The 13,395-nt window shown below is 41.1% G+C and overlaps 1 protein-coding gene across 1 annotated transcript in view; it reads left to right on the top strand.

Moving 5' to 3' along the window:
* Positions 1 to 251: 251 nt before the first annotated feature.
* Positions 252 to 13,395, top strand: part of entpd6 (ectonucleoside triphosphate diphosphohydrolase 6) — a 53,649-nt gene continuing 40,505 nt past the window's right edge. The window contains exons 1-3 of the mRNA XM_043696428.1: positions 252 to 402; positions 2,174 to 2,464; positions 9,932 to 10,008. Of these exons, the coding sequence (XP_043552363.1) occupies positions 2,233 to 2,464; positions 9,932 to 10,008 (309 nt within the window). The 5' untranslated portion in view covers positions 252 to 402; positions 2,174 to 2,232. The remainder of the gene's footprint in view (positions 403 to 2,173; positions 2,465 to 9,931; positions 10,009 to 13,395) is intronic.

Here is a 13,395-nt window from a genome sequence, read left to right as displayed (position 1 = left end):
GATGCTGCAAGAGCAACTGGCAGCTAACCTCCCCCCACCCATTACAGATTTCCTTTCATGGATTAGTGGTGCTGGAAGAGCACACAGTTCAGGCAGCATCCGAGGAGCAGTAAAATCGACGCTTCGGCCAAAAGCCCTTCATCAGGAATTCTCACTCTCACCCACACCCCAAATGCACTAAACCCATTTTAACTGAACCCAGTTCGCATGCGCTGTGGGGGAGCTCGAGGCAACTTGGAGCATATTGTGTGCGAGCGCGCGCGCACCCAGTCCAATCCCGCGCAGCAGCAGCTGGGTGCGCGGGGCCGATCCCGCGGGGACGAGCGTCTCCAAACAGCTGACGCTGAGTGTCGATGGCGGTCGGCGCTTGGCGGATCTTGGGTGATGGACGGAGCCGCTTCGGTAAGTTTCCTCAAGTCCGCGGTCTCAGCGTCGAAGGAGGCCGCTCCTCCTGCACCGGGTTTAACCGCCCGCCCACTGCCCACTCACCCTGTCAGTCCCTGCTCCCGGAATTTCAATGTGCACCCTCCCCGCCCCAATCTCCCTCTCTCCCGCACTCCACACAATGACATAATGCATGTTCCAATAATGCATCCTCTGACTCACCATGAAAAAGCAATCTATTAGTATAACTTATTTTGTTCTGTAGCTCTGCATAATTTTCTGCCTTGGAAACAATTATGTCATCCTTGATTCAGTGATGAGTGAATCAGAAGACTGGGCAGTAAATTGAAGGTTGTAGTGCCACTCCATAGACTTGAGCATATAATCTAGATGACACGCTATTAGATAGGATGATTGAAGTGTTACACTGTCTGAGGTGTTGTTTTTCACTTGAGATGTTAACCGAGTCACAGATTCTTCCCCCCCCCCCACCCACTTAGGTGGATGTGGAGGTTTCCATGGTACTGGTTCAAAATAAAGCGAATCATTCTACATGGTCAATATTGGTCCCTCAAATAAAAATCAATTGTAATCCAGATTATATGAAGAATATCAATTTCCTCTTTGGGGAACATGTCTTTTGAAAGATGGCATCTCTAACAATAGGATTCCTTCACTGTGGCACCAGAGTTTCAACTTAGATTTAGTAATCAGATGGCTGGTATGATACTCGAAAACAGAACTTTCTGATTCTCACACAAGATACTACCAGCAGCCAAAATAGCAATGTAATTTTCAAGTTGTTTGCTTGTTATTTAAATATGTCTTGTACTTTAGGCTTACACCAGTGATCTAGTTGAAGCATACAAGAGATTCTTACAGGGCTCGACGGGGCACATGATGGAAGAATTATCTACTGTCGATGGTGCTAAAACCAGGGGGAGACAATCTCGAATAAGGGGTAGTCTGTTTAGGATTGAAATGAGGAATTTCTTTCCTCTAAATGCGACTCTTTGGAATTGTCTACACTGGAGGGTTGAGGAGGCTCACTAAGTGTATTCCTCATCTCAAAAATTAATGGATTTCTAGATTAAGGTAAAAAGCGATATAGGGATATTGCAGGAAAATAATAATGAGACTGACCAGTTATGATCCAATGGAACTTCAAAGTAGCCCTGATCCACTGACCTATTGCTATTTTCAATGTTTCAACCAGGCATTATAAATAGATTAGAAAATACACCTCTCCCCCCCACCCTGCTAAAGAGAAGCCAAAGACTATAAAATTGTCATTTTCATTCACATTTGCGAATGCTGAACACAGTTTGGTATGAGTTTTGCGTGTGCTGGGCCAAATCGTTTTTTTGTTCTTTACCCATTCTTTTGATGTGGATGTTGCTGGCAAAGCTCACATTAATTGCCCATCAGAAGTTTTCCTTCTAAGGCTGAGTAAGTTGCCATGTCCCTTCAGAGTCAACTAGCCTCTAAGACTGGTGTCACATATGTGTCAGAACAGATAAAGGGTGTAACATCAACTTTTGAAAGGGTCATTTCGGTTATTGGTCCCACTCTGCCTCAGCAGTGCAGCATTATACTGAATTTTAGTACATGTTACAATTAATCCAGCATTGATTACCTGGATTTGTTTGGTTTTAAATTTTGCTACTTTGAGAATTTTGCAAGGCTATGCACTGCTGATTAAAAAGCAAGAAAACTTTCGCTGTCCAGCTTGAGAAAATGTCTTAAATATTTGAAACTGGTTAATTATTTAAACTAACTTTTATTACAGATTCTACAATGAGTTGTGCAAATTGTGCTTGAATCTGCAGCCAAAAAAAATGATTTTAAATGTTGGGAGCCATGAAGGTACCAAAAGTTGCATATGTGTTTGTCCTTTTCGTATGCATATTAATATATGTGTATCAAAAGCGACCTTTTCAAAGAACACAAAATGGGCTCGGATTTGGCATTCAGGCAGCACTTGGACAACCTGTGCCTCAAGACTTCTATGGAATTATGTTTGATGCTGGCAGTACTGGGACACGCATTCATGTCTTCAAGTTTACCAAGTTGCCAAATGGTAGGTATTTGTTTCCAGCTACTTTGCAAAATTGCTGAGATGTGGAAACTGATACTGAGAAACATGACCCCTGCTCCAATACTTTTTAATTGCAATTAGTAACTGTAGTTTGAGTAATAATGCTGTATGGGGAGGTGAGGGCCGAGTGGCATTATCACTGGACTGTTAACCCAGAATCCAGGTAACGTTCTGGAGACCATATTAGAATCCTGCCATGGCAAATGGGTGGAATTGAATTCAATAACATTAAAAAAAATCTGGAATTAATAGTCTAACAATGACCACAAAACCATTGTCGATTGTCGGAAAAACCCATCTGGTCCCCTAATGTCCTTTAGGGAAGGAAACTGCTGTCCTTACTTGGTCTGGCCTGCGTGTGACTCCAGGCCCACAGCTATGTGGTTGACTCTTAACTTAGGGGTAGACAATGAATGCTGGCTAGCTGGCGATACCCTCATCCTGTGAATGAATAAAAAGATCTGTTTACAACTTAATGTCCATAAACATCTTTCTCACTTTGGGAGACTGAGATTATTGGGTCGAGAATCCCAGAACTCCATGGGTGTACCCACACCACACACTTTAAAAATGCAGTTCACCAACTCATGCTTGAGGGCATTTGAGGATGGAGGCTTACTGTGAGAGCAAATTACTTCATATGCCGGAATTGGTACTGAAAACAACAAATACTGGAGATCTGAGGGTCAGAAAGCACTCATGGAGAGTAGAGAACAAGCTAACATTTTGAATCTAGACAACTCTTCAAGTAGACTCGAGACGTTAGCTTGCTGTCTTACCATGGATGCTGTCTGACCCTCTGATCTCCAGCATTTATTGTTTTCAAGCTGTGAATCAGATTCCAACATGGTCACATGACTCCTTTCTTTCCTTTACCTTAACATTAGAGCCCCATAATATAGCAGTGTTTTAAACCTCATAATTGTTACAATATAGATAAATCTTTGAAAGTGATAGGGCATGTTGCAGTTGCTTTTTTAAACAAAAACATGGCATTCATAGCTTTAGAATTAAAGGTTCAGAGTACAGGTATAGGGAAATTACATTAAGCAGGGCAAGGCAGGAGAGAGGCAACGTATTATCGAAGGAGCTGGAGAGACACAGGATCTCTGGATAAACTACTTCTCTAAGATTCTCTATTCTGGGTATGGGGATGACTTCTCTCTGGCCACCCCACATGATTAAAATATCCCAGATGTTTTAAGGGCTTTTGGGAACAAATTTGCTGCACCAACCCCTCCCTATGTACTTTGAGTCCTGATGCTAAATCTTCATAAATTATTGTTAAAAATCACACAACACCAGCTTATAATCAACGGGTTTATTTGGAAGTATTAGCTTTCGGAGCACTACTCCTTCTTCATGTAGCTGTGAAGCAGGACCATAATACACAGAATTTATAGCAAAAAAATTACAATATCATGCGACTGAAATGATATATTGAACAAACCTATATTGTTATTAAATCTCATCTTTTAGAGTGGGTTGCAGGTTTCGGTTCATTAATAATTATATTCCAGAACTACTTTTAAGTCACATTCTCGAGATAACTTAAGGTTTTATTAAAAAAAAGCTGTCATCTCAGCTCAGACAATGCATTAAAGGTGTGAGGTTAGAATCTGTATTCCAATCTTGAGTCAGACTGGTTCTATTTCCAAAGTAGAATTCACAAAATATTACATGGATTGACTGCCTGCAGATTGCATTTTTTAAGCAAAATAGAATGTGTCTGCAAATACAAATTCACCCAATATAGACTTGTGTATTTGCATGTTCAGGGGAATGTGTGTGTGTGTTTCTGTGTGTGCAAGCTTGGTAAAGTGAGTGTGATGGGGTGTAAGCCTGTGTAAGGGGGCGTATGTGTATGAGAGAGGGTCTGTGTGAACATTTATTCTGTGTGTGAGAGAGAATGTTTAGTGTAGTGGGGTCACCTGCAAGGTACCGAACTTGGCTATCAGCCTCTTCTCAATCACTTTGTGTTGTTGCCTATCCCGAAGTCTATCTGACAGAATCCCTACAGTGTGGAAACTGGCCTTTCAGCCAACAAGTGCACACCGACCCTATGAAGAGTAACACATCCAAACCTATTCCCCCTACCCTATATTTACCCCCGACTAATACACCTAGCCTACATATCCCTGAACACTATAGGCAATTTAGCATAGCCAATCCACTTAACCTGCACATCTTAGGAATGTGGGAGGAAACCGTAGCACCCAGAAAAAATCCACAGACACAGGGAGACTGTGCAAACTCCACACACAGTTGTCTGAGACAGGAATTGAACCTGGGTCCCTGGCGCAGTGAGGCAGCAGTGCAACCACTAAGCAACCATGCCTTGGAGGATGGTTACCCGAAGATCAGAGGCTGAATGTCCACGACTGCTGGAGAGTTCCCTGACTGGGATGGACACCCCTGTCTGGAGACTGTTGCACGGTGTCCATTCATCCGCTGTGTGGTGTCTGCTTGGTCTCGCCAATGTACCATGACTTGGGGCTCCTGGCCTGCAGCATATGAGAGACCATGTTGGCTGAGTCACACAAGTACCTGCCTTATACATGGTGTGTGGTGTCCTCACATTTAATGGTGGTATCTGTGTCAACACTCTGACACTGTATTTGCCTTCCAGTGTTTGCCATGGCAGGGTTGTATGGTGTTGTGGTTGATGTCCTGAAAGCCAGGCAGTTTGCTGCGAGCAATGATCCGTTTAAGGTTTGGTGGTTTTATTAAGGGCGAAAAGTGGAGGTGTAGGGAAGGTCTTGGCAATGTGTTCACCCTCATCGGTAATGTGTTCCAGGCTGCGAAGAACATAGCGAAAGTGAGGACTGCAGATGCTAGAGATCAGAGCTGAAAAATGTGTTGATGGAAAAGTGCAGCAGGTCAGGCAGCATCCAAGGAGCAGGAGAATCAATGTTTCGGGCATAATGATTCCTGAAGAAGGGCTTATGCCCGAAACGTCAATTCTCTTGCTCCTTGGATGCTGCCTGACTTGCGCTTTTCCAGCAACACATTTTTCTGTGAAGAACATGCGTAGTTTTTCAGCTCTCGGGAAGTAGTGGACAACGAAGGGTACCCTATCGGTTGCAACCCATGCCTGTCACCCTTAATGCATTGGCTGAGCTGAGATGTCACTTTCTAAAATAAAACCTTAACTTATCTTGAGAATGTGACTTAAAAGAAGTTCTGGGATTTACATATTAATGAAGTGAAACCTGTAATCCATTCTAAAAGATGAGAGACTTAACAAAAATCTAGATTTTTCAATATATCATTTCAGTTGTATGACACTGTAATCCTTTGCTATAAATTCTGCCTTATGATCCCACTTCACAACTACCTGATGAAGGAGCAGCACTCTGAAAGTTTGTACTTGCAAATAAGCCTTTGGGCTATTACCTGATTTTTAACTTTGCCCACCCCATTCTAACCTCCAAATTATGAATTTTTGGTTAGATGTCGGCCAGAATGTTGTCTACGTCCAATTCTGTGCTAGAAGAAGACCAAGGTTAAGGGATTTGAGTTTCGTAGCGAGATTATATATAGCAGCTTCATTGTTCTTTGACTAGAATAAAAGGAAATTTAATAGGGATGTTCGCTGGTATACTAGGTTTTAAAGTAGTAAATAATCCGAAGCTGTTTAGACTGGCAGGACGGTCGATAACCAGAAGGGACAGATCAAGGGTTATGTAAAGATTTGTAGCTCAAGTGCCGGTTGCTGCAGTTGTGGGTATGTTCGCTGAGCTGGGAAGTTGATTTGCAGACATTTTGTCCCCTGTCTAGGTGACATCTTAAATGCGTTAGAGCCTCCTGTGAAGTGCTGCTGTACTGTCTTCTGGAATTCATTTAGTTCTGTTCCTGCTGCTTCAGGTTGCTCGTTTTGGTTATTCATGACCGAGACCCAATATACCACTACAATGTATTTATTGGAGTCCATGGATGACTGCCATGCTTCTCGAAATTATCCGGCTGTCCTCTGTTTAGTTTGTCCTATTATTGTTTGTCCCAGTCAAATTTGTCGTCCTTGTCATTCATACGTATGGCTACTAGGGATAGCTGGTCATTATGTTTCGTGGCTTATTGACGATTGCGGATTGCTAGTTGTCTGCCTGTTTGTTTTATATAGTGTTTCATGCAATCTTTGCATGGAATCTTGTAAGCTACATTTGTTTTGCATATGATGGGTAGTGGGTCTTTTGTTTTGGTGAGTTGTTGTCTGAGCATGGCTGTCAGTTTATGGGCTGTCATGAATCTGGTTGGAGAAGTCAGGCTATTAGTTCCATGAGTGGTTTTTTTTACATAAGCTAGCTTGGCTAGTGTGTTAGGTCATGGCACATCCTTGTTGCATTATTTGTCTATTAAGCATCTATGGATAAAGTTGCGGGGATATCCATTCTTGGCGAAGACTTTGTAGAGGTGTTCTTCCTCTTTTTGCAAGCAGGGAGTGCTGCAGTTTGTTGTAGCCCTTTTGAACAGGGTCCTAATGCAGCTTCTCTTGTGTGTGTTTGGGTGGTTGCTGTTGTAGTTCAGGATCTGATCTGTGTGTGTGGATTTTCTGTACACTTTTGTTCATTCACCATTCTGTGTTCATTCTACCATCACATCCAGGAATGGGAATTGGAATTGGTTGGTTTCCTCCTCTCTCATAAATTTGATCCTGGTGAGCTTGGTGTTGATAATCCAGTGTGTGTTCTCGATCTCTGTTCTCTTAATTATTACAAAAGAGGGGACAAATTGAAGGTATTTTGGGAAAAGAAGCAGGAGTAATGAAGTGAAAGGTCTTATGCAGCTGGCATAATGATTTGAAATGAACTGGTTGAAGAGATGGAGGACGCAGATTCAACGCAGTAATATTGAAAAGAGAATTGGATTTATAATATATGTATCACACATGCTCCTAGCATCCTCACTACGTTTCTTTTTGAACCAGGGTTCAGTACCCTGATTTGATGGTGGTATCAGAGTGAGTGAAGTTGTTTATGGATTGTGGTTGAATATAGTGAAATAGCAAACTGTCCTGATTTCCCAATGTTGAGGTAGTATATCGGTTCTGAATCAATCCAATTAGCATGCTGATAGTGTCACATTAAAGGATGTCCTCAATGTAGACTTAGAATTTCATAGCTGAAAATGTGTTGCTGGAACAGCGCAGCAGGTCAGGCAGCATCCAGGGAACAGGAGAATTGATGTTTCGGGCATAAGCCCTTCTTCAGGAATCCTGAAGAAGGGCTTATGCCCGAAACATCAATTCTCCTGTTCCCTGGATGCTGCCTGACCTGCGCTGTTCCAGCAACACATTTTCAGCTCTGATCTCCAGCATCTGTAGACCTCACTTTCGCCACTTAGAATTTCATGTCCATGATGATGGTCATGTCCATCCTAGATACTTGCTGCTTCCACCTGGGGTTCAACATGGAGTATCAGCTGAGGGAGGGTAGTAGGTGAAATCAGCATGTTTCCTGATTTAAGCTTAATGTGATATCATGGGACTTCACGAGATCCAGACTCAATGTTGAGGACTCCCAGTATTTCCCACTCTCAGTTGCACATGATTATACGCAATGCTACTTCTGATAGATCTATCCTGCCAGTGGGACAAGGTATTGCTAGAGATGTCTGGGAAGTTGTACGAAACGTATAAATATGGTGTATGACTGTCACTTGAGTTGTCTGTCACTAAATTCGATACAAGTCCCCAGACGTGAGGTGCACTTTATATAATCAACTGGATTACTTTTGCCTTTATCCTATCTAGAATGATTCTAGCTGGTTCATTTGGTTTTATTATATTTGATTTTTTAAAATTGAGATTTGATACAGTTTGAGTGAACCACATCGCTGCAGGTGATACAGGGCAGACTGCACAAGGCTGACGGATTCCTTTACTTTAAGGACATTAAGTGAATCAGATGTAATTTTCATGACTGTTCACTAGTTTTATAATCACTAAACTGTTGCTGGCTGCTTATTCCAGATTTATTTGATTATTAGAATTTAAGTAGAGTCATAGAGATGTACACTACCAAAACAGACCCTTTGGTCCAACTAATCCATGCTGACCAGATATCCTAACCTAATCTAGTCCCATTTGCCAGCACTGGGCTCATATCCCTCCAAACCCACCCTATTCATATACCCATTCTGATACCTTTTAAATGTTATAATTATACCAGCCTCCACCACTTCCCCTGGCAGCACATTCCACACACGTACCACCCTCTCTGTGCAAAGGTTGCCCTTTAGGCCCCTTTTAAATCTTTCCCTTCTCACCTTAAAACTATGCCCTCTAATTCTGGACTCCCCCACCCCATGGGAAAGATCTTGTTTATTTACCCTATCTATGCCCCACATGATTTTATGAACAGCTATAAGGTCACTCCTCAGCCTCTGATGCTCTGGGGATACAGCCCCAGCCTATTCAACCTCTCCATAGCTCAAATCCTCCACCCTGGCAACATCCTTGTTAATTCTTTTGAGTCATTTCAAGTTTCACAACATCCTTCCTATAGAAGGGATACTAGAATTGCACACTGGATTCCAGAAGTTGCCTAACCAATGTCCAATGCAACATGACCTCCAAACACTTAGACTGAATGCTCTGTTCAATAAAGGAAAACTTACCAAACGCCTTCTTCACTGTCCTATTTACCTGCAGCTCTATTTTCAAGGAACTATGAACATGCACTCCAAGGTCTCTTTGTTCAGCAACGCTCCCCATGACCTTACCATTAAGTGTATAAGTCCTGCCCTGATTTGCATTTCCAAAATATAGCACCTCACATTTATCTAAATTAAACTCTATCTGTCACTCCTTGGTCCATTTGATTAAGGTCCCATTGTACTCTGAGGTAAACTTCACTGTGCACTACACCTCTAAATTTGGAGTCATCTGCAAACTTACTAACTATACATCCTATGCTCACATTTTTATAAGTGATGAAAAGCAGTGGACCTAGAACTGGCACACCACTGGTCACAGGCCTCCAGTCTGAAAAGTGCTCAAGGATTTTAACAAGCAGTTCTCGAGATTGCTAGCCCAGAAATGTAACCTTTTATCTCCAAGCATCGTCAGTGGAGCTGTTTTTGAGTCACTATATTGAGGGTGCCCCCTCAATTGGAAGAAAGAGATTTCAGGGTGCTAGCTCAAAGGAGAGCAGCGCACTCTATATTGTCTTTTTAATGCTGAATCATGTTTTTATGAGCATTTATTGCCTTAATTTGCACCACAAACATTTAAATCAGAATGCTTTTTAAAGCTCTCTAGTATTTATCCTGCATTGACTTTCCATGTGTATCCTGTTAAGCATTTGAATATTTATTGCCTAAATTTGTAATTTCACACTTCGGTCTTTCAGTGGTTAGTTCCCATTGCATACTCTCTTAATTGACATGAACTGCACTGTTGAGAAATCTAATCATCCAAATTTCTAATTTTGTGATTCCTTTCAACAGAATCTCCTAAACTTGCACACGAAACATTCAAAGCTTTAAAGCCAGGATTGTCGGCATATTCTGATGAGCCCCATTTGGTATTACTTTATCTTACTCTATGCTTCTTATCAGTGAACAAAAAGTTACCAGCAAAACTTTGACATTACAAATAGGAAAGGCTGTAAACAATAAACAGGCCAGCCTGCATCTACAGAAAGAGAAAGAAAATTAATGTTTCAAAAAATGACCTTTCATTAGAAATGGAAGATATTACAGATGATCAACTCTTTGTAAGACTGTTTTAAAAATTGTTCTTTCACAAGGTCAGCATTTGTTGCCCATCTATAATTGCCTCCAACGTGGTAGTGGTAAGCTGCTTTCGTCAACCACTGTCTATGTAGATTAGGCACACCCACAATGGTATAAAGAGAGAGTTTGCAGATTTTAACCCAGTAACAATGAAAGAACAGTGATTATAGTTCAGTATCAGGATGGTGTGTGGCTTAGAAGGGAATGTGTAGGTGGTTAGAGTCCCATGTATCTGCTAATTTTGTCTTCCCAATTAGGAGAGCTCAGGAGTTTAGAAGGTTCTGACAAAGCAGCCTTGCTGCAGTGTACTTTATTTACAATGTGCACTTATGCCATTAAATATTGGTGGTGATGGGAGTGCATGGCTAAGTTGTTAGTTGGGGTGCCAGTCAGCTCACTGCAGAATTAGTCTTGTCCGACCCTTGTGGTTGGAGTGTGTATATGGTTGGTCCAGTTCAGTTTCTGGTCCATGGTAAACTGCAGGGTCTTCATCGTTGACAATTCAGATATGACATTTCCCTAAATGTCAAAGAGTGACTGTTATATTATTGGCAATGGACTATCTGACACTTGTTACATGGATGCTGCATGGCATGAAGGTTTTGTTGCACATGGATGCAGAGATGGCAGGGGACAGTTGACAAAAACAAAAGTTCCAATAAGATGAAATAGTTGCAGCAGCATAGTAGGAATTGGGGTTTATGAAATGGAATATTCGGCAAAATGGAAGTTTCCCCACTCCATAATTATTGCTGAAGAAAATCAAGCATCCCAATTGTATTGAGCACCAGTTTACAACTTTGTCATACCAGAGAAACTACTTTATTATCCTTTGTTACAAATTTTTCACTCATTACTGAGGCTGTAAAGTGCGTGATAGAAGAGGGAATTTATAATGAGCTTGATTGAAACCGTGTAGGAGGCAAAGGATTTTCTAATCAGTCTGAGATGTTTGGATAATTAAATGAACCAAGGACTCGAAGAGCAGGTCGTGTTTACAAAAAGAAGGAGGTCTTCAGCTAAGTGCTCAGTTTGGCGCTGCAAAGTAGTGGAAAAATACAAGGTTTCATATTGTAAAGTTTCTTTTCAGTGAAGAAGCCATGAATCTCAAGAATACAGAATGCAGGACAGAGGGGTTAAAGATTTCAATGATTTTAGGGAAAAATGACCAAGGCAATGGAAATAATTTGATATGAATGCATATTGATTTAAAAATGGAGATGTTGGATGAAAGATGAATAGTGATTTCAACCCACTTTTGTTATGGCACCATTTTAGTGTAGTAAAATGTCAAGATGTTTCACAAAAGTGTAAGAAAAAAAGACTATCAACTAGATGGAGAGCAGGCCAAATGCTTGATCAAAGGGGTAAGTTTTAATAAAGGATGCAATAGATGTGTAGAAATCCGGAGTTAGCACCTAATCCTTTGCAATTGGGATGAAGGGTAGCAGGGGATATACAAGAAACCAGAGATGATGGAATGGAGAGTTGACAGGGTTTAGGGTCTTAGAATCTTACAGGAAACATGGAATTGTTTGATTTAACATGTCTGGACTGAGTCTTTGAAACAGGTGTCCAACTTAGTCCCAGATCCCAACTTCCTCCCCATTACCCTGCAAATCTTTAATCCTGTAGAATCTGTTTCCACAGCTCTTTTCCAGATCTAAAAAGCCCTCTGAAAACATCCTCCTAATTTGCCATTTAATTCTTTTGCCAATTATTTTCAATTTTAAATTTATTCTTTTGAGGAAACAGTTGCTTCCTTAATCTAACAAAATCCCCTCAAATTTGATTATCTTGTGTGAGGTCTTGCTTTAACATTCATTGTTTTGTTTCTCCAAACTGTCAACTGATATCTATCACCTCTGCAATAAAGCTGGTTGGTCTGCTGTACCTTATGCAAGACTTCCTATTCATCCCACTGCCAACTGCTTCTTGGGAACTAGACTGTAGCTGAAGTTGATAAACTAGTATGACCAGTGTGACCGCCACAAGCTGAATGGCAGATCAGAGGTGTAGCTTCTGAATCTTTGAGTGTACAGTCAGTTCTGCTATAACATTTGTTCTTCAATGCAAATTGTCTTTAATACAATTGAAGAATTTGGATTGTTATTTGTAGAACTTTCCTTACCTGTATTGGTTATAACGCGATTCCGGCCCCGTTAGTTTACTGGTGCGGCTATTGAGTGATTTTCTAATAATGTAAAATAGTTCTGTTCTTGTGCTATCATATTCTATCAGAACTGACTGATATAGGCAATGCTTCTGCATTGCAATGCAATCTAAAATTAGATGCCTTCTTGAGCTGAGTCAACAGGCTGCAATTTTTGGAAATAACCAAAGTAGTATTTTTGTGACCTTTTCACTTGCCATTCAGGTCATTGAACAATATAGAATGCCATTTCATTAAGTACCATCCTGAATATTTGGCACTGGGACTTTCAACATTTACATCAGATCACTTTGCACACCCATAAAGAAAAGCTGTAGCGCCTTGCCAAGAATTCCAAACAAAGTCAACATGAACAGAAACATGTAAAATATAGCCATGCTGATTAGGTATAAGTTCAATGTCATTCAGCACTGGGCTCAACAATGCAGTGATAGTAGTCAGCCCTGAGAATCTGCAATAATTAAAGTAAACAGGAAATACTCAGGTTGGTAGCATGTGCAGAGACATAGAGAGCTAACCTCTCGGATGAAAATATTTTGACAAAAGTTACCACCCCCGCACCTTATTAGTTTAAATCCTCCTAAGCAACTCTTGCAACTCTTCCTGCCGGTATATTAGTCGCCTTCCAATTCAGGTGCAATCCATCCTTGTACAGGTCACTTCTACTCCAGAAGAAATTCCAATAATCCAAAAATGTGACATCTTCTCCCCTCACCAGCTCCTCAGGCATGCATTCATCTGCTCTATCCTCCTATTCCCAGCATTCAAGAGGATAGTAGAATATTCTGCCTGGCACATCACTTACTAAGGACAATAGGTTAACTTTGGATTATTTGCAGACTGTGTTGATTGAATGATGAATTGGTACTGGTACGTGAAACCGACAATTTTGTGAGCATCTACATTAGGAATAAAGTGTAGGTCCCTTGTCCCTCGAAGCTTCTGCACCCTAAAAAGGATCCTGGTTGATCTGACTATATTTCTACTTACCCTGATGATGTTT

This window comes from Chiloscyllium plagiosum, chromosome 9 (genome assembly GCF_004010195.1).
Source record: "Chiloscyllium plagiosum isolate BGI_BamShark_2017 chromosome 9, ASM401019v2, whole genome shotgun sequence".
In the NCBI taxonomy this organism is placed as follows: domain Eukaryota; kingdom Metazoa; phylum Chordata; class Chondrichthyes; order Orectolobiformes; family Hemiscylliidae; genus Chiloscyllium; species Chiloscyllium plagiosum.
The sequence above is the reverse complement of the archived record's forward strand: the minus strand, read 5'-3'. Positions and strand labels throughout refer to the sequence as shown.